Genomic DNA, 24,795 nt, shown 5'->3' on the forward strand with positions numbered 1-24,795 from the left:
ATGAAATTTTCCACAGTTTTTTTCTGAAAATTCACATAAAACTGTCATAAAAATGTAAATGGAAAATATATACAATTGCATTGAAAGTGCTTGCAAATATGCTAACTAATATTATTGTTTAGCTTAATGATGACCATCATCAAAGAGCTGCAATTTTTGACAAATATCCTACATTTACTGAAGGTTAAAATGTTACAAATTGTTGCATTTGCCAACCTTTTTTCACAGACAATGCATTTATTGCATATTGTGGATGGATAACAGGACTTTGGCTTCTTGTTGTTGTTGTTGTTGTTGTTGTGGTCTTCAGTTCAGAGACTGGTTTGATGCAGCTCTCTATGCTACTCTATCCTGTGCCAGCTTCTTCATCTCCCAGTACCTACTGCAACCTACATTCTTCCGAATCTGCTTAGTATATTCATCTCTTGGTCTCCCACTGCGATTTTTACCCTCCATACTGCCCTCCGAAACCAAATTGGTGATCCCTTGATGCCTCAGAACATGTCCTACCAACAGATCCCTTCTTTTAGTCAAGTTGTGCCACAAATTTCTCTTCTCCCCAATTCTATTCAATACCATTAGTAATGTGATCTACCCATCTAATCTTCAGCATTCCTGTGTAGCACCACATATCGAAAGCTTCTATTCCATTTTTGTCTAAACTATTTATCATCCACGTTTCACTTCCATACATGGCTACACTCCATACAAATACTTTCAGAAATGACTTCCTGACACATAAATTGATGTTAACAAATTTCTCTTCTTCAGAAACACTTTCCTTGCCATTGCCATTTCTACATTTTATATCCTCTCTACTTTGTCCATCATCAGTTATTTTGCTCCCTAAACAGCAAAACTCATTTACTACTTTAAGTGTCTCATTTCATAATCTAATTCCCTCAGCATCACCCAATTTAATTCGACTACATTCCATTATCCTGATTTCGCTTTTGTTGATGTTCATCTTATATCCTCCTTTCAAGACACTGTCCATTCTCTTCAACTGCTCTTCCAGGTCCTTAGCTGTCTATTACAGAATTACAATATCATCGGCGCACCTCAAAGTTTTTCAAAGTTTTGGCTTATCTGGACGAGAATTACAGCTTGCAGAATGACACAAAAAAGTATGTCTGGCATCACTTCAAGACAAATGGTGACCTGATGATACTCAGAGGTCAAGGTGGCTGACCACAGTGGCTCATGCTGGTCCTATAACAACAGTGTTTACACTAAAAGCAGAGCTCAACTTCTTTTCGCAGACAATGCATTTATTGCATATCATGAATGGATAACAGGACTTTGTTCTGCTGAAACTGATCATCATTTGGAAATGAACAGCATTATTTTTAAGAAGTGTTTTCTTAACGTTTTAAACCACTAGAAGAAGACCGAATTATTCTAATGGATAAAACCAGCATCCATTCCATACAAATTGACAATTCACTATCTTCAAAGTGATATAAATCAGTTATTGTACATTTTTTGCGTAAGACAAAGGTTCTATTTTTCTCTGCTGGAGCTAGGTATGAATTTTATTTAAGCACAGATACTAGCTGGAAATAAGGTACAGGTTGTCCCACATAAAACCAATACTCTTCATGTACGAATTAATCATCTCTAGTGGAATTTCTTGTGAAGTGATAAAATTGTCTCGAAAGTTGTCTACACTGCATTTTACCTTAAAGTTGAGTGCAGCTGTGTGTTGTGCATCAGTAGTTGTGAGAAACTCATATTGTTGAGTTGTTTCAGAAATGGGGCAGTATGCATTAGAACAGCAAATTGATCTTGTGGAGTGTTACATAAAGACATGCTCCATCCTACAGGCTCCACCAAGGAAAGTAAAGGTTCCATCAAGGAAAGTAAAGAAATGTTTCATGTGAAATATCCTGGTAGGAAACTCTGCTTGACCAGAATGGAAGGCTGTAGGATCCATTCAAAATGTGCACAGGAATGGGCAACCAACAGTGAGGACTACTGTAACTATAGATGGAATTCCCATGGTCATTATGAGAAGTCATCGCAAGTCGGTAAGGAGGTTATCACATCAGGTTGGTGTAAATCATGTCATTTCATACTAATAGATATGAAATTACAAGACTATTGTGTGAGTGTGGTGCAGGGGTTGAAATTTGAGGATCAGGAAAAGAAACAAGTTCATTATTGTAACTGGCTGTTAACATCAACTACTAACAGTTACTTGAATCCTTGCTTTACTTCATATCAGATGAGGCCTGATTTAATTTTTCAGGTTATGTAAACTCCCACAATTGCAGATACTGGTCACAGGGCAACCCATATATTCTGGATAAGGAACCTCTCCACTCAGAGAAGATAGGTGTTCGGTGTGTGTTGTCTGGCATGTGCATTACTGGCCCCATATTTTTCAATTACCCCATAAACACTGCCAGATATCTAGAGACCTTTGACTCTTTCTATGGACAATTAACAGATACAGAGAAGTTGTATATAATATTCCAACAAAATGGAGCAACTGCTCACACATCCAAAGAAAGCATGGCCCACATCTCTAAAGTGTTCCCTGAAGATAGACTTCTTAGTAGAGGCATGACACTGTGTGATTTTTATTTATGGAGCACACTAAAAAGCAAAGTGTATGCTGACAGTCCAGGCACAAATGATGATCTTAAACAGAAAATTCTTAGAGAAATAAATATCGTTTCGCCTGCAGAATTACAGCATGTTGCTGGCAATGGCATCACGTGAGGTTAGCGATGCCTGGATGCTCGTGGCCACCACTACCAGCATCTCTTATAAACAGGTAATAACATGTTTGTTTTCTTTTTTAGTAAGTTCATTGTTATTTGAATCTCAAGCACGAGGCAAACTGGTTTTATGTGGAACATCCTGTACAGGAAATGAATAGATTTTAAAAGAATGGGGACATGAAGTACAGTGCCCTCCACTGTATCACTGTAGATATAATCCAATGGAACTGATGTTAGTCCAAAAATATCAGGATACTGCACAGAGGAATACAACCTCTTTGCATACTAATGTTGAATGGCTTACACATGCAGCTGTTCATTTAAGGGAGGATGACTGGACTGATTAGTTAAAAAAGCAGATGTGTGACAGAGATATAATCTCCAACAGCACATTAGGATTGCAGCAACAAAATTTATGTTGGTAAGACTGAACAACAGCACTGACAGTGCATTTGAATCATAATCAGAGGATGAATAAATTTAGGTATCTATGAAACCTTAAACAACACAGATGGGTCTCTTCCATCCTGGTGCCTGAGTGACCTGGCCTTCCTTTTTAACCTTTCCTAACCTCCCCTCTCTCCTCCATGAGAAAAAAACTGACAGCTCCAAAAGCTAGAGTAGTATCATGTATTTTTACTTTTACATCTGTCAGACTGCTGAAGGTAAGTCATGGCCAAAAATTTTGACTGAAAATTTAATAAAAACAAATGTGCTATTTAAAAGATTCATTTAACAATACTTTACTATATTTCATTATTATCTTTCTTTTTTCTTTTCCTTGAGCCTTTTCCTGCAACAGCACAGGGTCAGCAAGGTTATTAATAGATTTGGCATGTTTAATTTAAGGGGAGGCTGAATGCCCTTTGCTGTTGCCACCCTATTACCATTTCAGGACAGAATACTTGTACCACAACTGTCTGTGTGTAGTGTTAGCCATGTAAAAGAGAGCGAAAGTTTTCTAAATGTTTGCAACTTTTGTAACTGAGGCAGGACTTGGGTACCAGACCGGTATTCACCTAGTGGGACATGGAGGATTGCCTAAAAACAACATCCAGGCTTGCTGATCTGCTGATTGATACAGGGCCGGCGCATCTTCTTGTCCCAGAAGTGACAATTTTGCATGCACAGCTATTCAGGTGGGACATATACTTCATTAATATATAACTATTTAATGAAATAACTACTAGCAAATACATAGAAGATACACAGGACTGCAGAATTAGTAATTTGAACAACAAAAGAATAAGGTGGTATTGGCCTAATTAGTCTTTGTAGATTTCTATGTAGGATGTATCACAATTAGTAGCAGCCACTTGGGGGTGCCAAGCTGAGAGGAGTGCCCTAGTGCAAGATTTGCCTACAGTACATGTCACAATTAGCAACTGACAAAGGTGAAGTGTACAAGAGGTAAGGGGGGAGGGGGGGGGGCAAATGATAAGTCACTCTTATGGAAATATGTTCTACAACTGGCCCTTGTTACTCTTTAGTAAGTGTCCTGAAATGCAAGCTCAATTTCCCATAATCATTTTTACACATTTCAAATTGTTAATTTCTATTTGTCATAGGACATGCCACCCATAAAATAATGCATCATTGAGTTTTAATATAAGGGCATGTAAGAATTCTAACAATCTATTATCAAAACATGAACTCTATAACATTAGTTAAAATAAAAGTTACTTAAAATCAAATTGTGGCTGTTTGTTCTTTGTATTGTAAATATTTTACAATTTTAAACATCTTTGTTTTTAGGTATATTTTTCCTTCGTGGAATGTTTCCTTCTATTATAACCATAAAAATAATAATTGATTTACATGTGACTTTTATCAAATGACTGAACACACAAGTAATGTAATAATGTTATTTGTCTAAAATTACTATTTGTTGAACAATAATCAATGTGTTACGGCAGTGAATCATACATTCTTTCATTAGAATTGATTTCCTATATTGGCTACAAGATGAGTATGATGAGTGAGTTACTGACAGGCAAATTCTACTGGGCAGAACATGTGGACGTGCATTGGTTTTCTAGAATACACTTCCATGAATGCATCAAAAGGAGGGAAACATCTGACACTCTCCAGTTTTCATAATGTAGTGGTTGGAACTTTGAATGTTATATTATCTTATGGTGCATCAGATTATTGCATCATGTGTTTATCTAATATGAAATTGGACCATCCTATTAGCGAGATATATCAATGTCTTCTCACACACAGCCAATCATTAACTAAAGTAAGAACATACTTATTAGACCATTCCAGCTAAAGCACTCTTCATTTGACATTACTGGTGTTCTGAGCAAATGAATGAGTGAACACGGTCAACATGGTAGATACAAGTGAAATGTGGAGAGAGACAATTGTACATCCATAACAGCACTCTAATAAGAAGCTAGACAGCTCATGAGTGTCATATGGATGCAACAACCAACCTCTTTGCAATGTGGCACTCTATGACCTACTGCCTGGTTTACATTTTATACAAGTCCCCTTGGTTCATAAATCTCACGTATAGTGGAGGACACACAGAGGATAGTATGCAAGCTCTGTTATGCACATAAAGTAATATGGGCAGTGGAATAAAACAGAAACAGTAAGTTAGATGGAGGACACAAGATATTTTGCATTTATACTTAGACACTTCATAGTGAGTATGTGTTTAAGTATATAATAAAAGTGACACTAAGATGGAATTTTGTAGGTGGTACTTGTGCCAGGCTATGAACAGTTCCAATTAGAATTTAAACACAGCATAGCAAAATAAAGTGTAATATTTACCAAAACTATAACATCTACATCAACACTTACACTGCAAACCACTGTGAAATGCGTGACAGAAGGTGCTTCCCATGGAGTGTGGGAAGAATGATTGCTTAAATGTGTATGTGCACACTGCAATTGGTATAATCTTGCTTTCACAGTCCCTACAGAAGTGGTTCTTAAGGGTTGTAATATATTCTTCACTTTTTTTGTAATCATTCTCCAGACTGATTTGATGTGGTCCACCATAACTCATCATCTCAGAATAGCACTTATACACAATGTCTAAGTGATTTGTGGATATACACCCATCTCTGTCACTCCTCACTGTTTTCGCCCTCTACAGTTTCGTGTCTCTTATTCTAGTGAGTGCTTTCCACATATTTCTTTGTTCCTCAATTCTTCTTGTCTTGTCAGTCCACTCAATTTTCAGTTCTTCTGTACCACCAGATCCCAAATGCTTTGATAATTTTCTTTGCTGGTTTTTCCCAGAGTTCATTATTCACCTTAGTGCAATTATGCACTTCAGATGTATATTTTCAGAAATTTCTTCTTCAAATTAAGGACCATGTTTGATAATAGCAGACTTTCTTTTAGTGAGCAGTACCCTCTTTGCATGTGTTAGACTGCATCTTATATCCTCCTTGCTTCATCCACCACATATTATGTTGCTTCCAAGGTAGCAGGATTCCTTAATTTCATCTACTATGTTGTCCTGCATCTTGATGTTAAGTTTATGACTGATCTAATTTCTGCTACTCCTCAGACTTTCATCTTTCTCTGGTTGAATCCATATTCTGTGTCCTTTAGACTATTCATTCCATCTGACAAGTCCTGTAATTCTATCTCAAATTCACTTATGATATCAATTACACCTGCAAATTATATCAATGTCATTTTTTACCCTGAATTTTGGGGTTGGGTTGTTTTAGGGGAGGAGACCAGACAGCAAGGTCATTGGTCTCATTGGATTGGACGGATGGGCCCTTTAAATGGAACCATCCCAGAATTAGCCTGGAGCAATTTAGGGGAATCATGGAAAACCTAAATCAGGATGGCTGGACGTGGGATTGAACCGTTGCCCTCCCGAATTTGAGTCCAGTGTGCTAATCCTTGTGTCACTTCACTCAATTCCCTGAATTTTAAGCTCACTCCTGAACCCTTCTTTATTTTCAAGGACTGCTTCTTCAATGTACAAGCTGAACAACAGGGACAAAGATTTCATCTTTATCTCTCACCCTTTCTACTCCAGGTCTTCTGTTCTATCATTCCTTCTTGCCCCTTGTACATAATGCATATAACTCGCCTTTACCTACAGTTTACACTTATTTTTCGGGGAACATCAAAAATTCTTTGAAGATATTTTAGTTAATACTGTTTCTCAAAACTTTGTGAGTGGGCTTTTGCTGGATAGTTGGTGTCTATCTTCAAGCATCATCCAGTTCAGATTTTTCAGAATCTCCTTGATTCCCTCCCATGAGTCAAACAAACTTGTGACTACTGATGCTGCCCTTTTATGGTGTACATTTTGTGAATTACAGCAATATTAAACTATAACTGCTAGTGACTGGAAAGAAATACTAGCCACTTTTAAGTTTTCTGTTTCTACCAAAAAAGGTGCACTAAACTGAGGACTCAAGAAGATGTATTCAGATGTCAGTAATACTGTGTACTAAAAAGGTCAAAATTCCATGAGTGGGCAAACCACATCCTTAAAAGTCAACCACTCACCCATTTGAACTCTTCACCTTCATTATCTGATGTATTCTGGCATCTGTGAAGCATACTGATCTCATATGCGACATTTACAAGCAATCAATCGATCTGTACAGTTGACACACACTCACACACACACAAACATTCATCTTTCATGGTGTTGGTGTTGCTCTTTCCTCAAACAGAAATGTTATCATTTAAGTGTAGTTGTACATCCATAAGAATGTTATACGAATTATAAGGGTGTGCTCTATCACAGACTGTAGGATACAGTATACACTACATATGTAGAGAAAATTTCAGTGTTATAACTTGCAGCTCTGCAAGACAGGCAGAAAAGAGAAATAGTGTCCCCCCTGAAGGATGTATTGAGGCAAGCCAAGGCCAGGTGGGCAATTTTTTGCTTTTCGGTTTCACATCAGCTGAAGCTCTCCACAGAATAGCTCTTCACTGAATAGGTAAGGCTCATTTTGCAGATACCATGGATTCTGCAAATCATATTTATGTAACACAGTAACACCACTGTCTTCTGGGAAAATGGAGCCTTCAAAGTTGAACTTGCCATGAGGTGGGAGTTTTTGATGTTCTGATCTTCCAAAAGTGATGTCCAGTAATTATTAATGATGAAGTCATTGAGTTGGTTGGCGACAGCTATAGTCTTAACTGCTGTCATTTAATGAAACATGTGTCGATATGAATGGAAGGGGATGAGTGGGCATTACATTTTGGCAACTGTGATTTGAGGGCTGCCAGTCATCTAGTCTGGCACTCTGCACTCCATCTTCAGGCCACAAGTGGCCCATCGGGGCCATCTGACCACTGTGTCTTCCTCAGCTGAGGATGCCGATAGGGGGGACGTGTGGTCAGCATAACTCTCTCATGGTCGTAATGATGGTTTTCTTTGACTGTAGCCGCTAGTATTAGTTCAAGTAGTTCCTCAATTGGCACCACGAGGCTGAGTGCACCCCGTAAAATGGCAACAGCGCATGGCAGCCCGGATGGTCACCCATCCAAGTGCTGGCCATACCCAACAGCCCTTAACTTTGGTGATCTGACAGGAACTGGTGTATGCACTGCGGCAAGGCCGTTGCCGCCTAGTCCAGGGAGTTGCCATATTACTCAGTAATGGGAGGCACTGGAGCGGAGTTGTTCTAATAGTTCCAAATATGATTCACACTGCCTGATTTAGTTCTGTGCTGACAATGGCAGTGTGAAGATTGCACTTGGAGAATTTTGTCATCACTTCAATTTGTGACACCATGATCACATTACATTACATTTTCAGTTAACACATGGATATGAAATTTTGAGGAAACAGGCTCAACAATGAAAAAGCATCTTCCAGGTTGTGTGCTGACTGTTCATACACCAGACAATATCAAAGCTGCTTGAGCTTGTTTCATAAGAAGCCCACATTGTTCAATCCACCACTGTGCATTATCTTTACTGTTACAAAGTTCAAGTTTTGAAAGAAGATTGGTTTTTTCCTATTACAGACTGTAGAAGATTATCAAGATGACAGTCTTCTCAATTCAAATAGATATTACAAATTAAGGAAAGCTTGGGATCCACTTATTTAAAATACAACAGTCCCCTACAAAATGATCTGAGTGTGGTGACAGTATCACCAAACTATAACCAGTTTGGTTTACACAGGATCAAACAAAAAGCAAAGGCAACTGCAAAGCAACAAATAAAAAGAAAATATGCTTAACTGAAACTGCAAAGCACTCAAAACTCTAATTGGGGACACGGGAAAAGAGGATAATTTCAATACTTGCTTCCTTCAGGTGGGAACAGAGTGGACAGGCACAAGCTTTTGTACTTTCTTTTTAATTAAAACAGAACAGTACAATATATTTTGTTTAAAGTAAGTAGAAATAAATATGTATATTTTATATTAATAAATGTAAAATTAAAAATGGAGGAAAGAGCTGATTATTCTCGTGACTTATGATGAAACTATCTGTTATACATCATAGATATATTACTATTAATTTAGGAGCTTTTAAAGTAATAACCAAATTTTAAAAAATCTCTGTATCACACTATCTCACCTTCAATAAATTATGTACGTGTAGCAAATTCCATCAAGCAGCCTATGCAAGACACTGTAATTATATTTTTTCATTGGATTAATCATGCATCACCTCCCATAGCTACACTTTAATAAAATCACAGAGTAACTCACACTTGGTACCACATACATCAGTAACTAGTGGTGATATGGAAAACAACTGAAATGTGAAACAATTACTGAAGACTATTGTAATCCCTTCAAGTTGCTAAACATGAAATGTGATATAACTCGGCAGTAGTTACTGCCTTCTCAACTGAAGAGAGAAGCCTACACATTTTACAGATTATAGGACAAGGCTACAATTCAGTAATAAGTGCTCTGACACAACGCATTTCACACTTGCATTAAAGTTCAGACTCCTATGTATTCCTTTTCCTAGGCCATTGTGATTGCTTCGTGAGCAAAAGTGAGTTTGTCAAACCAAATAATCATGTATGAATATCAGAACTAAACTAGTGTTGCATTGAGTTAAATTTATGTGCCCATGAGTTTAGAGGGGAAATGAAGAAGGAAGAATAAATAAAATAAAAAGGCAGTCTTTGTACGGTTGGCCTGCTTCAGTGCTTATTCTCTTGTATTCTCTTCCATTCCTTCCACTGCAAATCATTCCTCACAACTACAAGCAGATCGTAGGGAACACTGGCAAAGTGTTCTCATATACCTGTCCAAATGTGTTCACTTAAATACAATCTGTTGGAAGTGAGGCTTTCTAGAGGTGCAGATCCACTGCCACAGCATTGCCTGGCACTATGACAAGGACAGGTAATTAGCTGAGGGTATGGGAAGAGTGTGGTAGGAGAATGGGGCCTCTGGTGCCCCTTCTACTCTGAACAAGACACTCAGCTAAGGCCAGTATTACACTATCATATTTCTTCATCAAAGATATGATCAAATATTTGTCAAATTTGTTTGACAAAGATATCTGACATGGCGCTAAAAGGGGGTATTATCCTGTCATCATATTTTTCGTCAAAGTTCAAGATGGCTGACAACAATTTGTTATTATGCGCAGCAGTTGCATGTGCCATAATAGCACTGTGTGCCGCATTTGGAAGAGAAGCGGTGCGGGGAGGGGGGAGGGGGGGGGAGAAAAAGAAACAGAAAAAAGAAACATACCTGAGTGAAGCCATGGGTTTTTAAGTCGTACATAAATTACTCAAGAATGGATGAGCGTACATTTCAGTATTTGCTCAGTGAAGTGCCCCATCATATCACAAAGCACAATACTCACTTAAGAACTGCTATATCTGCAGAAGACAGACTCACAGTAAGATTCCGATTTCGTGCTGCAGGAAAGAGTGTTACTCTAGCTTCCAGCACAGCACTATAATACACAGTGCACATTAACTAAAATAATACCTGAAACTTGTGGAGCAATTAATAAAGCACTAAAGACATGTCTGCTTGTGTCTGTGTATATGCGGATGGATATGTGTGTGTGTGCGAGTGTATACCTGTCATTTTTTCCCCCTAAGGCAAGTCTTTCCGCTCCCGGGATTGGAATGACCCCTTACCCTCTCCCTCAAAACCCACATCCTTTCGTCTTTCCCTCTCCTTCCCTCTTTCCTGATGAAGCAACCGTTGGTTGTGAAAGCTTGAATTTTGTGTGTATGTTTGTGTTTGTTTGTGTGTCTATCAACCTGCCAGCACTTTCGTTTGGTAAGTCACATCATTTTTGTTTTTAGATACGTACTTTTGCTTTCTTGTGAGAATAGCTTGAGCAGAGGCCAATAATATTCTTTTTCATATTGTCAGCCCTGCACCTGGGCTGTATATCATGGGTAATGACCTCCGCAATTTTTTTGTAGCTCTCCAGTCTTCTTAATCTATTTTTGTACTCACTGTGCCTTACATTGTAAAGCATATCATCAGCTTCATACATTTCTATTAATTTTGTAGTTGAGGGCACACATAAATTAAACTTTGCAGTCATGTTTACACACACACACACACTACTGGTGACGGAATGCTGCAGCGGTGCTAGTGCTCCAAGTGGTAACATTTCACATTGTAGTGAACAGAAGACAAGGGACTTTTATGATCAACTCTCCTGCTAGGCCCTAGATTTTATCATATTTATTTGATGACAGGTGAGATTTGACGAAGTTCCTCTTACACCATAAATTTCTTTGACATAGATATTTGACATATCAACTTTGACAAAGAAATGTGATAGTGTAATACTGGCCTAACAGGTGTAATTAGAAAATGATAAAAAGCTACAGTGGCGATACAGGTCAGTCAACTTACTTTTTCAGTGAAACTGATTTTCCTACATAACTGATATAGATTGTCTTCCTTCAACATAAATATGGTCAGGAGAACCAAATGTGATCATGAGCGCCAAGAATGAACACTACAAACTATGAAAAACAGCTCGAATGGCTGGGTTACAATTTTCAGAACTGATAGAAACATCCTACGGGAACTGAGAGACAACTGGTCATTTCAAGGTTTCCCACTGAACTGGAAAAACAAATTCTTGTTCTGACAAGCTGTGTTTTTAATTTCCTGGATCATTCTACAAACTGAACCCAAAATTTGAATCATTCTCTAATTATGGTGATTTCCCATTTCCAGTGATAAAAATGTTCCATGAAGGACAAAAGATTTAATCTCTGAGATTTCAGGGAGAGGTTCCTGTCAAAAAGAGGGTAGCTAATAAAATTAGTAATGAAAAGTTACTATTCAGATACACTGAAGGTTATAATACTATTCCATGATTAGAGGATCAGCTTACTTTCTTTGTGTTGCTGGATCAAAATCAGTGGTGACTGTCTCAGAGAAGATCTGTTGATCTGTTCCTTGAAAGTAATCAGACCCTGTAATCAGATGAAAATTTTGAGAATTTAGCAGTAAGTCCCCAAGTAAGATTAGTTGACCACATGCCCCTGTTATAATAAGGAAGTTCTCATGTGTTAATACTTATTTACAGTTTTCAAAACAATCAACTACAACTAAAAATAAAACTAATGTATTCAAACTACAAAGGTACTAGAAGAAGATCAAATCTTAGGAAACTAAAAGTAAAATGCATCACAGTTGCTACAATAAGTCTCCATGCATTTTACAGACAGTTTAAAGAATGAAGACATTATATTAACATGCAGCATTCATTCTTGCTGTAATCTAGTTCCTTTGTTTGGGTTAGTACACAGAAAACTTGGAAATTAAGAATGACCTTTTGTAACAACTGTGCTGCTATGTGCTATAGGAGGATGTATATTACCATGAGCAGCAACGACATGGGATAAGAAGCGGTGCATCACTAGAGTGTATGGGGAGGCACAGCCATGCAGCGCGACACAGGCTAACAGAGCCAACAGGAAGCAAGCTGGGATGAGCCAGCGTCGACTCAAGCCATACCATCTACTGGCAAACACTGTAGTAATAATACAAAGAGTCAGAGCTGCTACTTGGAGCATTCACAATCCAGCACTGGCAGCCTCAGAAAAATTCATGTTGCTGCTTAGTAACACAATGAAATCTTATATGAAATATGATGGTGTCCTGCCACATAAAAATTTTCATACATTATGTTTCTGCTACAAATCAGCAAAAAAATGTATTAAGAAATTATTTACATCTCACCATCACACTAAAAGAACATGCATATGTTAAAAGCAAATTCAATACAAATATTATATATAAAAGTTTGTAAACAGAAGACAAAAAACAATTGATACTCTTATTACTGCCAAAGCTATGTGAATTTTACACTACAAAATAAAACAAATATAATACAGTTGACATAAAGCCATTTATCATGCTACAAGCTCATTGCTATCAATGAAAGAGGAGTCACAGCTCTTCTGTCTGAGTTAGTCAATTAAAAAATTATAAATCAGTGAAAAAAGCAAACTACTACTTCAACAGTTAGTTTTCATGCTAAATGAAGCATACAGGATAATATATACAAAAGTGACAGAAGGAATTGTTTAAATTGTTCAACAAAAGAAATAAAATCTCTGTACTACACATCTGTGGTAATAATGCATGAAATAGAAATAAATAAATGGTAGGAAACTAAAAGATGTCACTAATTTAGATTTCTATGTCAGCCAGAAAACTAACACACTGCTAAACAGAAAACGTGTTTGTTATTACATTAAGAGCACTACACACTATATAAGCTTTCAGGTTTTCAACAGATTAAATATTTAGATTGACTTCCTAATGCTTGATATTTTACAGCATTTGAAACCTGACTAATAAATTTCCCATGAGCAAAAAAATAATTTAGCAAGATATTTATAATCACACGTTAAGCTCCACAAGAGCTTTGGAACTTCTTGCCTGCGAGCATTTTATGATATCCCCCGTTCAAGTTGTTCTTTTTAATAAATAAACTCTGTGACAAGAGAACATCTGGCTGCAAACTAATTATGCAGTGTTGGTGTAATCCAGTATGTAACTCCAGAGTGGGTATCAATGAAAAAAATCAATTAACTAGTTTCAATCACTGACACATCTAACACTGCATAGTAATTTGAATCTTTTAGTTTTCCTCCATTCATTTAATTTGTCTCAGTAGGCTGAGCTTCCAGTACCTGGATGGTCATCATCTGAGAGGTCGTTGCCTTCATGCAGTGCGACATCGGAGCCACTGGAGCTGCCAATGGTCCTTCTCCTGATGGATACCCTCATCCCTGACAGTGGAGATGCCATACTGTCAGTTTCCACATCCGAATCACTGTTCACAGTCACAGAATTGGTGCTGCACCTCTCATCGTTCATGTTCACAGCAAGGCTATTAACTGCATCACCATCAGCACTTTTGTCACCAGGAGAAGACTGCAGCGAATGTGTTACAGACTTTGTTTCTTCATAGACGGCATTTTTACTTGGAACACTGCTGCCAACATTTACAAGTACATTGTCTGTAACACTTCCAGAAACCTTGCTTAAGCGGAGTGCTGGTTTTGGTGTGTACACAGCACTAAATTGTGGCTCTTCCACATCTTCTTTACTTTCTGAATTTTGTTTAGTGGGGCTAAAACATTCTTTATCTTCAAGCTTGCCAGATGGACTCAAAGCAACTTTCCCACTCACTGTAGCCTCATTTTGGATGAATTTCTCATTTTCAATGGCATTTGGATCCCCATATATAGTTCTGATGGTTTTCACAATAACATTTCCTTGTGTCTCATTGTCAGAACCAAAGTCCCATTGAACATCATCCATTACAGCTGTAGAAGGGTCATCATGGGAAGATCTGGATGCTTTGCGCACAGGTTTCAAGCGTGGCTGTGGCGTGGAGGTGACAATTGGACCTTCCTCATGCAGCCTGACAGTGGGAATGTGGCCATCATGCGAACTAAGATCTATGCTAGTGTCAAGTGCAGTGCGACTTTCAGCATGCGACCCAAATAGCTGTGGTTTGCCGTCCGAGAAACCTTTATGGGAAATGAGTGATAGAACAACAAATATGTGAAATTAATTCAAACAAATTTGCATATTACATAACAAATGTAGTCAGTATACTTACTAGACTCTGTACATTTTTAATCAAAAGTATAATGATAGATACAGATTAGGAAAAAAAGATTACAGGATGAAATATACTGCTACTTAATACTTAATAAGTAGGAATGTTAAGCAATGTCACACTCTACCATAAAATACTGTGCAAATTATACCTTATTTATTAAATTTGACAGTTTAATTGAGAAAAATGTAAGTCAGGATTCATGCAGTGTGATGAATTATATGCATCAAAACAAATGTTCTGGCAGTTTAAAAAAAGGTGATGCAGTTTCTGTAATTTAATTTACATTATAAAGGCAAAATTGAAGCTAAAAAGTTTAGCAAAGAATCAGATGTTACACTGTTTTCTAAAGACGAGTTTGTAATGCTTGGCATCGCATTTTTATACAAATGTGCTGTGATAAACATCTGTCAAGAATATTGTCAGCTGTAAGAAACAAATTTTGCATCTTCATGGAGCACGCTTTCCAAATGCAAGAGACAATACTCTTGAAAGAAAGTGATATGATACATTTTTTTTTTTTTTTTATTTCATAGAGAATAATAGAAACTCATCTCAGGAACTTAGTAAATTAACACAAAACAAAGCATATTTTGAAAGTACGAGTATAAATAATAAATATAATACATGAAGAAATTTGTACTGCGGAACTTTTATGGAAATGCTGAACTTCTACAGAAATGACACTGCATTTATAGGAGTCAGAGGGCATGAAATGAAAGCAGTAATAGAGAAGAGAGGGCTACAGGGATGCAGCCTTCTTTCCATGTTGTCAAATTCTTATTCAGAGCAAGCAGTATATGAAGCCAAGGACAGATTTAGAAAAGGAATTAATGTCCATGGAGAAGAGATAGAAAAATTTCAAGGTTTGTCGATGACACTGTAATTCTGTCACACATGACTAAGGACTTGTAAGATCAATTGAACTGAAAAGAGTGTTTCCAAATGAGGTTATAAGACAAACGTCAACAAAAGTAAAATATTTGGAATGGAGTGTAGATGTATGAGAAATAAAATAATTGTTTGGGGGAGAGGGACAGAGAGAATTAAAGTGGAAGCACCTGGAGATAGCAGTCATGTGTGGGCGAGGTGTGCTTTTGCTTGTGTGAATTGTGTGTCTTTTTCTTTCTGAAGATGGCTTTGGGTGAAAGTTCAATGTGCAACAGTCTTTTTAATGTGCCTGCCTGCAACTCAACATGTCATCTTTACAGTGAATAGTGATCTATCCTTAGACTTACATGTTAAAAAATAAGTGCAGCTCTATAAGGAAGCAACACATGGATAATAAACAGTACAGATGAAATGAGAGGACAAGATTTCAAAATGTGCTGCTACAGAAGAATGCTGGAGGTCAGATAGATAAATAATAAAGAACTACTGAACTAAATCGAGGAGAGTAGAAATTTATGTCACAACTTGACTAAAAGACGAGATAGATTGATTGAACACGTCCTGAGGCAACAAAGAATAGTTAATTTGGTAATGGAGGAAAGAGTGTGTGCATGAGTGGAGGGGAGAGCAGGGGATTGCGGGGGGTGGGGGGGGGGGGGGGTAGGGGGGGTGGAGTGACAGCAATCGCAAAGCGAGAACAAGGCTTGATTTCAATTAAGCCAGTTTAACTGCATTTAGGGTGCAGTAGTTAGTGGAATTCAAGAGTCTTGCTTAGAACAGACTTTGATGGAGAGCTGCATTAACCCTTTCGGTCATGGCGTCCTCATATAAGGACATACTAAATAAATGCTTAGTATATAAAAATTCATTAAATTTTACAATTTGTAATTGTTGTCCTCATATTGTCACAAGCAGAGTGTTTATTTCAGAACAGTGTCAACATCTCCTGTCAATCTGTGGTACCACAATACAAAGCTGAATGTGCACAGTCACATGGGCGCTTCCCAGTAATCTTTGTACCTCCCATCAACCGGTTAATATCTTCTGAGTTTAGGTTAAAAAAAAAAAATTATTTGTGTATAGAGGAGTGCATTCTTGAAAGTAAAAATAATGGTGTCTTTCAGAATGAAAGGTAAGTGACATATTTGTAATTTTATACATGTTTCCAAATGAGGACAGTGTGATTGAAAGGTTGTAATAGCACAGAAATTTAGGACATTATTTTGCTGTCTTTTTAGTCATCTTACAGTGATTTCACAATGCCCCATGTCCAAGACAGATGAAGGCCACTTACAGAAGAAGTTATATAGCTCCTTAATTCCTTAATTCATCTGGAATTGTTGATCTATCCCATGATCCTGGCAATAATTTTGAACAAGAGGACAATGATGGAGGTAATGTTAGACATTTTACATCATACGGTATATTGTAAGCTGAGTAGCCTACAGGCAGAGACAATAAACTGCATGATAACTGACACTGAGATAATCACATAACACTCATCCCATCCAAACGACAATGCATTGGCAAAAAGAACATTATTGTTGCATATGAATTTGTTACAGCGCAACCAACCTAAAGCTGAATAAGAGAAAAACCCATTCTAATTGTAACAGACTGGAAGGTAGCTTTGAATGTTCTAATTGGTACTTCGTCCAGAAGCTGAAGTTCGTTTGGACAATGTTGAGCATCTTCCAGTGGTCAGGGGGTGGGGGGAAAAAAATTGACAGGTGCACGTAACTGGGTTGCAAAGGCAAAGGCAAATTTTACTGTGTAAAATGTAACATTCACTTACGTCTGGATAGAAAAAAAATTGTTTTTTCAGGAAAAAAAAATAATTTGTGACCAAAAGGGTTAAACCAGTCTTCGGATCGATGACTGCATCAATCACAGGAAGAAAAAACTTTCATCACTACAAACTAAAGTTTTGTAAGATTCTGAATTAATGGTGAATTTCTGATTTTCAGAGACAATGTATCAATGAAAAAATCAATGAAGACAAGAAAATTTCACAGCAAGAACACTTAGTGATGGCAGTGGCTTTCAATATGATGGGTCGTGACAGAATGTCTGATCACATGCATTGAATACAGGACTTCATGCAGCAAGCATCAAATACAGTGATAAGGGATAACAACCATTCTATCAAGTATCACAACTACTGAGTCCTATAGAAAGTGAAAAATGACAAAAAGAGAGGTGAGTGTTCAACTGCAAAGAAGGTATGAATCTTCAGCTGATCATGACAGTTGGGTGCTATTGTTACACAGGGAACTATTCTTGTAAAGCAACCTGTTAGTCATTTTCCTTCTCCCTCATTTCTATGTTAAATGTTTTTTTAATACAGATTTCAATGTTCTTTATCTTTCTGTTTGGGTCCCCAGCACTTTTCACTTGTCAGATACACTCATATTAACCAAATACACAAGATGAACTTCCTAATTCATGTATCAGTGTTTCCTTGTAGAGTTTCTCTTGCATTAAACTTGGATTTCAGCCAAACTAAATATGAGCTTTCCTGTCATTCTTCTCCCAGAATGAGTCACATATATACTCTGTACCATTCAAAGGTTGACAGAAATGTACTAAAATATTGGCAAACTAGTGACACACATATGAAAATAAATAATTATATAAGATATTTTGATAAATAATTATATTTATTATTGATTACAAAAGAGTTACCAAATAACTGGACTATTCTTTATAGCTCTTTAATAATCATTAAAAAATAAAAATTATGACAATGATCAGTGATAATCACAATGTAATAAACAGTTCAAAAATTAGAGAGAACGTAACTTCTGTCCAAAAAAGTAACATGTTAGAGAATCAGGACTATGCAGTGATAACACATTAAAATTATCCAGAACTTTAGATCAAAGAAATCACAGCTAGACAGTACGAAAGAGAAAGCAACAGAGAAGTGTTAGAGATAAAAAGCAACAACACGTTGGAACTACAGGTGCAAGTGAGGCAACAATAAAGAGGAGAGAAAAGCCAAGAATGATCATGTACTGGAAGGGGACCACAAAATGAGGAGCACTAATTTATATTCATTTTAAAAGTGGATAATGAAGGAGGGAAAATATGTAAAGGGAAGGAAAGACAATGACAAAAAACAAGAGGAAGGAGATGACACTTTTTTTTTCACATGTGACTATTCACTTTGAATCTCCTTCTTTATGCCTCTTTCTCGACAACTTACTTCAAATTTCCCTTTCATGCACTTATTACTGTCTTCTCAATTGTCCTATCTGCTCTCTTCCACCTTCCCATAGCTTCAAATCTCATCTGTCGTTGGCATTTTATTGTTGATATCCCTGCCACACTGCCCAACTGTGTCTCTTCTGATGGGCCACTTTGCTCTGAAACATCTTGCTGAATCCAATCCTATCTGACCTTTGGTTCTGATACATAACATTTATGTTACAGTTTGTTCATTTTAAAGCTCACTTCCAGGTAGTATGTTAAAAAAATTATTATGGGCCAATGAAAGTGTCTTCTCTATTAAAGCAAATCTTTAAAAAATTTGACCACTACTGATACAAAAAGTCTCTTACCATAGTACACTAGTTTTTATTCTGTTACAGAGCTTATGTAGCCAGAGTGTCCCTTCTATCTTACATCTGATATTTTTTCACACTGCTGCAACAGTACCACTTTATATAAAACAAATAAAAATAATGTATATAATGACTCAGTCAAATCTAAACAGAAGTGGTAAATAAGTTTTTAAGTCTTTTGCAGACCTCATCTGGCTCATTGTTTGTGTTATTCAAGTTCTGTAAATAAATAGTAATGGGAGAACAACAGCAGTAACTCTGAAGCCATATTCCGCACCACAAATGTTCACCAAAACCTTGACATATGTTGATGTAAGATCACAACAGCAAAGTGAGTTTATTTCTGGTTGTAATTCCGTTTCATTTCATCATCATCATTAATGTTCTGCCAAAAGGCAGGTTTTCACATGGTAGTTCTCCTGGCTGTCCAGTCTTCTGCCATCCTCTTCAGATCCGCATAATTTCCTCTTTCCTTTATGTCGTCTATCGTCTTGAATCTCCTTCCTCTCAGTCTTCTCCCATAAACCAGTTTTTCCAAAGCATCTGCTAGCAAGCACTCTCTTCTCAATGAATGTCCCAACAAGTTCTTTTTCCTTTCTCTTATAACCTTCAGCAGATATCTTCCCTCACCAACACTTTACAAAACTCTTTCATTACTCACTTTTTTCATCCAGCTTATCCTCTCCCTTCTCCTCCACATCCACATCTCAAATGCTTCTAACCTTTTTTTCATCCTCTCATCTCAGTGCCCATGTTTCTGCCCCATATAGTGCCACACTCCAGACAAAACATTTGCCAAGCCTTTTCCTTAGACCTTTATCTAATTTGCCACATAACAGTCTCCTCTTTCTGTTGAATGACTCCCTCGTTATGGCAATTCGAGTTTTCACCTCCTGGTGACATTTCAAGTCTTCAGTTATTGTGCTTCCAAGATATTTAAATGCACTTACTTGGCCAATGGTAGATTGTCCTATTTTAATATTGAACATTATGCATCTGCATCTGTTTAGATTGGTCATTAGTAATATATCTGTACACACTGCAATGGTGGCAGAGAGCTGTTCATTCAGATTGTACATATTAAATTTAAAACAGATATGTATCCTCATTATTAATATACATATATTCTTCTTTCAATGTATTACATGCAGAGATTTGTTCATCTCCAAAAAATGATTTTCTGCTACACCTTCACATCATAAGGAAACAACACAAAACAAAAGAACTGCTCTCTCTCTCTCTCTCTCACCTCCCCCCCCCCCCAAAAAAAAAAAATATTTATATACAAAGCACTAGTGGCCCACCCCAGCTTTGCATGGGTCACACTAAGCATGATGATTCATCTGGTGTAGCGATAATTTTGTTTACGGGTGAGTGCATGGGCATTAAAGGTGCCACACTGATGCAGCCAGCATGGTTGTCGCAACTCCCATCACTGCCATGAGTTGCCACTGCAAACACTAATGAAATATGGAATAGGTAACATTTGGGCCATCTGAGACTTACTCACTCCAACGCTAGTTTGGCATGAGTATCAAAAAGTCTACAGTAGTTCCTGAGAGTGGCCTTCACATACAGGCAGAAAATGGCAGCGGGGAACTTTAACTTATAATATGTATGCAAGGAGAAAATATGTATAGATTATAGTAATTTTGTGTGGCTCAATGGCCTGGTGCAAGTCTTTCAATTGGACTTTACTCCGGCAACTTGCATGTACCTAACCAGTTATCCAACTGCAGAATGGGGACCTACAGCTTAACACCAAATCTGAAGCATGATTTGTTATGGCGAATATCTACATCACTGAGAGGTGAATACAAGGTTAAAAGGTAGAGTTACAAATTTGTGGGCCATCCATAATACAATCACATAACCTTTTGGTATCCAGACACACGCTTTACCTCCACACCACCAGGCTCGACACAGATCTCAGTCAAACTTTGCTGCTCTCTAGAATTGTGACAGCTGTACCACTAGGTGGCAATGGAATTATTTCCACAGTGGTGGGGGACTTTGGTTCATCATAATCTAGCCAATTGCCACTAAATATTTATAAATTATATACAGAAGTCATCCACATGAATCAATCTTTTAGTCATAAACAGATAAAATCCCTACAGTAGTTCCTGACATTAGCCTGAAGGTACAGAAACTGTGACACAAGACTTCAATTTATGTATGTACTAGTGACCTGGCCTCGCTTCGCATATGTAGTAATAAGTATCTGCAGCCAGACAATTTGAATGGCATAGAGTATTTTGTTTGTGGGTCATGAATCAAATTCAACAACAATGTTAAGTAAGTGACTATCATCACTTTCATACAAATTATGCAGGCCATGGCAGGAAAATTGTGTGGAGGCATTACTGTTCTATGTTCCAGAAAGAATTGGCATTTGGAGTGATATCTCACGGCAATGAGGGGAGCACATCGGGATGTGTTCATAAGTAATAAGTTTACAAACGATGTAAATATTGTATCTGAATTATGAGTGTGAGTGAGTGAGTGATTCAACATGTACCGGAGGCTGGCTGATGTGTGTGGGGTGGGAGGTGGGGGTGAGGGGGTGTGGGTGGGGTGTGTGGATGGGGGGAGGGGGGGGGGGGAACACATGATGCACATGTTTAGACCAAGTTACCGCATTTCTCCTGTGAAGATTAGTACAGATTGTGATGTATTGTTGAGACTCACTGCCACAATTTTTTGTGATTGACTCTTTATGGCAGGCTACTTTCACTGTACCATGCAAAGAATCATGTCTGCATCTAAGTTTGATTCAAAGAAAACAAAGTTGAGTCATCTGCTGCACTGCTGAAATAATGTAATGCTGAAGAAATTTTTCAGAAAACGTATTACTTGAGGCATAAAAAATAAAACACCACATATTTAGGATTTGCATATTTCTTCACTATGCAATTTTCTCAAATGACTGCAGCAAAACTATGGGTAAAAGTATTTGAGTGTTTTAAATTGTAAGGCTCTCATCACTGCCCAACAATGAAGTGGTTATCTTTTTGTTATTGGCCATGTTCATTAGAATACTTAAAAGTTGAGTAACTCACTGCCCATTGTTCAAAGAATTTGCAGTGAATTAAGAGTGTGAATTGCAGCTAGTAATCTAAGAGAAGCAAAAATTGGCAGTCTGAAAGTGTTGTCATATTTTGATACATGTCCCTCAAACATCTCTAGAAGTATTTCAAAATCCTATTATTCGACCTCAGGAAATTTCTGAGTCCCATTCATCTGAAAAGATAGCAATCAGCCAGATGTGACTTCTGCAACTTGCATGTCCCCAAACCAGTTATCCAAGTAGGGAAAGGGGAGCTACAGTGTAATGTGGAATTTGAGCCTCATTTCCATGTCCCTGAGAGGCGAATGCTTTGTTAACAGGCAGCATGAAAAAAATTGATCCGGCTGGGATTCAATCTTATGGCAAAGGCATTGTTTCCCCAACTTAACTTAAATTCATTGTAATTCAAACCATTTGCGTGAAATTTTTATAAATTACATACAAAAACCTTCCTTGAGAATTATCCATTAGTATCTATTAGTCAAATCCCTAAAACAATATCTGAGATTAGCCTGCACATACAGATGGACACAAAGAGGCTATTTTGAGAAAGAGAGAGAGAGAAAGAGAGAGAGAAGTTGTATAGATAGAAGGAGACATTTAAAAAGTAAGAGATGTCAGAAACCCACATAATAACCATTCACTTTTAAGGGTTTTTCGTAACAATGCACTCGATTCTTCAATTCCTCAGCATAGAAGTGCTCTACCAGGGAACTGAATACGTTGATAAGAGTAGTCTTTAGTTCCTTGTCATCTTCAAGCAATTGTTTAGGGTGCCAGAAGAGGTGATAGTTGGTTGGTCAAGAACTTCCCAACATAAATACAGAATCTTATCCTTGGTATGGGCAGTGGTATATTAATAAACATTGTTATGAAGGAGTATCCTGGATGATAGCTTTTTGCCCATCCTTTCTGGATGGCATGTCTTGTTTCACAATTCATGTCAGCTGTAACTGTTGACACACTTTCCATGAAATCAATTGAAAGAGTACCCTTAACGATGCAGAAAGCATTAACTACCACATTTAGATTCAAGTAAAGACATTGCTTGAGTTTTTCTAGTTTTAGCGAAGGTAAATAGTGCTACTAAATTGACTGTTGTTTTGATTCTGTGATGATTTAAGACTGACCTGGTCAAACAGCACTACCACTTAGTGCTCCAAGTGCACTGGTGATTGTGGTTGAGGGCTGACAGGAGAAAGGAAAGCTGGCTGGAGTAAGGCATATCTTTATATTCTACATTAAGAGTACTATGGGATCCACAAAATTGTCCAAGAAAATAAAAAGTGGAGGTATCACATTGTTAAATGCAAAATGGGAACTGCTTTACTTTTTTTATCATTTGAAAGCCATGCAAAGTGCTTAACATGCAACTGCACTATTACAAGCTGGAAAAAAATCACTGGTATGCCACTACAACTGAAACAAAGATGAAATGATGTGCTTGTCTTCTGACAAAAGAGAGAAAATGGTGGCTGAACTGAAGGCAGCCTTTACAGAAAAAAATGTAAAAGAGAAAGTAAAGATGTAACATAATCATATAAATAACATGTTAAAAAGGTTTAAGAAAGAAGTGCCTACCTAGATAGCTAAGTAGTAACAGTTACCAATGCACAATATGAATGACATATAATAACCATTTTGTGAGAAATTGACATCAAGGGGCCATCAGTACAAGTGAGCTGCACAACAGTTTTCAAAATCCCACAGAATGGAAGACATTTTTTGAAGGAGAGTACGAGGCAGGTTTTGTATCCAGCAGAAGTTTTAATACTTTCTTGTCATACAGTGAATATGGCTGCAGATGTACACCATCAGCTGACTAAAAAGGCACCCAACTTCACAGCAATTTTCATCGCACTTGGTGATCCTATCAACATGTCAGGCACAGCCCAGTTGGGGAGTTTCATGAGAGAGTTAACATTTAGCTAGAGGTGACAAAGGAGCTTCCGTGTTTCATCTCACAGGATGACAATATTACTGGCACAGGTATTTTGACATTTTGGAGATGATAACTGATTCCTTTGGAGTGGAATGGAAACACATGGTCAGCAGGACAACAAATGGTGCATCATCAATGCAGCAAGTGCAAAATGGTATTGCTAGCTAGATAGTGGAGAAATTGGAATCTGTCGAGGCCTCATTGACAGCTGCAGCTCACTTCCTAAAATGTCAAGAGGCACTATGAACTAAGTCAATAAGGAAAATTATACAATGAGGGCCATTGTTCATGCAGTGAACTATATTCAGTCACTCGGATCAGTAATTCTTACATTTAAAGAATTCCTGTCTCATGTCACCCGATATTTCATTCCACTACAAAGTTAGGTGGCATGGCCAAGTCCTGAAGAGGTTCCTTAATTTGCAAGAAGAAATCACAACATTCCAGAGGATAAGCATATGAGCAATCCTGATTGGACTGTTGACCTTATTTGTACATTCAATGCCATCAATTATTTCAATTCATTAAATCTATCAGTGCAAGA

At 37.5% G+C, this 24,795-nt stretch overlaps 1 protein-coding gene across 8 annotated transcripts in view; it reads right to left on the reverse strand.

The window, feature by feature from the left end:
* The window catches only part of LOC126174843 (ankyrin-2-like), a 310,128-nt gene that overhangs the window by 5,286 nt on the left and 280,047 nt on the right, over positions 1-24,795 (reverse strand). For 4 of the 8 annotated variants that reach the window (XM_049921257.1, XM_049921264.1, XM_049921248.1 and 1 more), the window contains 3 exons: positions 13,845-14,690; positions 12,524-12,676; positions 12,035-12,116 (listed from right to left, as the gene is read on the reverse strand). The exons of 1 other annotated variant lie outside the window; for it this stretch is intronic. In XM_049921257.1, the coding sequence (XP_049777214.1) occupies positions 12,035-12,116; positions 12,524-12,676; positions 13,845-14,690 (1,081 nt within the window). The remainder of the gene's footprint in view (positions 1-12,034; positions 12,117-12,523; positions 12,677-13,844; positions 14,691-24,795) is intronic. 3 more of the 8 variants (XM_049921291.1, XM_049921240.1, XM_049921273.1) reach the window with 2 other exon arrangements.

The sequence above is a fragment of the Schistocerca cancellata genome, chromosome 1 (genome assembly GCF_023864275.1).
Source record: "Schistocerca cancellata isolate TAMUIC-IGC-003103 chromosome 1, iqSchCanc2.1, whole genome shotgun sequence".
Taxonomy (NCBI): Eukaryota; Metazoa; Arthropoda; class Insecta; order Orthoptera; family Acrididae; genus Schistocerca; species Schistocerca cancellata.